General features: G+C 37.1%; 1 protein-coding gene across 2 annotated transcripts in view; it reads right to left on the bottom strand.

Moving 5' to 3' along the window:
* Positions 1 to 787: 787 nt before the first annotated feature.
* The window catches only part of LOC311041148 (glutaminase kidney isoform, mitochondrial-like), a 26,375-nt gene continuing 25,684 nt past the window's right edge, over positions 788 to 1,478 (bottom strand). For both annotated transcript variants that reach the window (XM_084051660.1, XM_084051661.1), the window contains exon 18: positions 788 to 1,353. In XM_084051660.1, the coding sequence (XP_083907786.1) occupies positions 1,206 to 1,353 (148 nt within the window). In that variant the 3' untranslated portion in view covers positions 788 to 1,205. The remainder of the gene's footprint in view (positions 1,354 to 1,478) is intronic.

Genomic DNA, 1,478 nt, shown 5'->3' with positions numbered 1-1,478 from the left:
ACACACATACATACATACATACATACATACATACATACATACATACATATATATATATATATATATATACATATATACATACATACATACATACATACATACATACATACATACATACATACATACATACATACATACATATATATATATATATATATATATATATATATATATACATATATACATACATACATACATACATACATACATACATACATATATATATATATATATATATATATATATATATATACATATATACATACATACATACATACATACATACATACATACATACATACATACATACATACATACATACATACATACATACATACATACATACATACATACATACATATACATACATACATACATACATACATACATACATACATACATACATACATACATACATACATACATACATATATATATATATATATATATATATATATATATATATGTTTTAAAGCGAACATTTTTAAGTCCGATCTGTGCTTCTGTGGTGGGGTGCGGGGTTCCAAGATTTACACAAGTGTCCACGATTTACTTCTTTTTATTTGTAGATCTACAAGCTCACAGCGCGGCACTCGGTGAGCTTGTAGATCTGCACTTTTTTTTTTGAATAGCCAAATAAATCTGAAGTGACAGCGACGCGTTCCCCGATTGAAAGGGTTAAAGTTAAATACATCCATCACTATGGTACAAAACCAGCAGGAATACCAGTCACATTACACACATTACACACAAGTACACACATTACACACAAGTACACACAATTACACACAAGTACACACATGTGACAGGCTCTGATCAAATGTGACGCGATTAAGAAAAGCTCTTATATATATTTATATATACGGTATCTGTGTTTTAATAATCTACAATATTAACATTAAAACAAGAGCTGTAGGAATTACCACTTTATTTGTGTGATATGACGTTTGTTACATTCTCTCAGTACCACAACTAACCACACACACACACACACACACACACACACACCTACAGAGTCGAGTACTTCGCAGGAGGAGGAGGAGTCAGTTTCAGGGGGTGGAGTCTATCCTGGAGGAGGAGGAGGAGCCTGTAGAGAATGGGGTGCAGTCTCACTGGAGGTGGGTGGAGTCTGTTAGACAAGGGGTTGGGGGTTGGGGTGGGGGTGGGGTTTGGTGTGGGGGGTGGACTGTGCGGTTTTGGACCAATCAGAGCATGTCGTCCAGGTTCTTCTGGGTGGTCCCCTGGTCAGAGGAGGCGGGACTCTGGGGGATGAGGGTGTGGTAATCTCTGAGGACGGTGACGATGTCGTGGTGTCCGAAATGCACCGCCTCGTCCATGGGCGTGTTGCCCCACCTGTTGTTACCATGACGACAACACACTGTTACCACCTGTGGTGTGAAGTAACTGCATACATTTACTCAAGTACTGTGCTTGTTAGTACAATTTTGAGGTACTTTTACTTACCCAATTTTCATGGC

Source organism: Gymnoscopelus microlampas, assembly GCF_963454915.1.
Source record: "Gymnoscopelus microlampas genome assembly, chromosome: 24".
Lineage (NCBI taxonomy): Eukaryota > Metazoa > Chordata > Actinopteri > Myctophiformes > Myctophidae > Gymnoscopelus > Gymnoscopelus microlampas.
The sequence above is the reverse complement of the archived record's forward strand: the minus strand, read 5'-3'. Positions and strand labels throughout refer to the sequence as shown.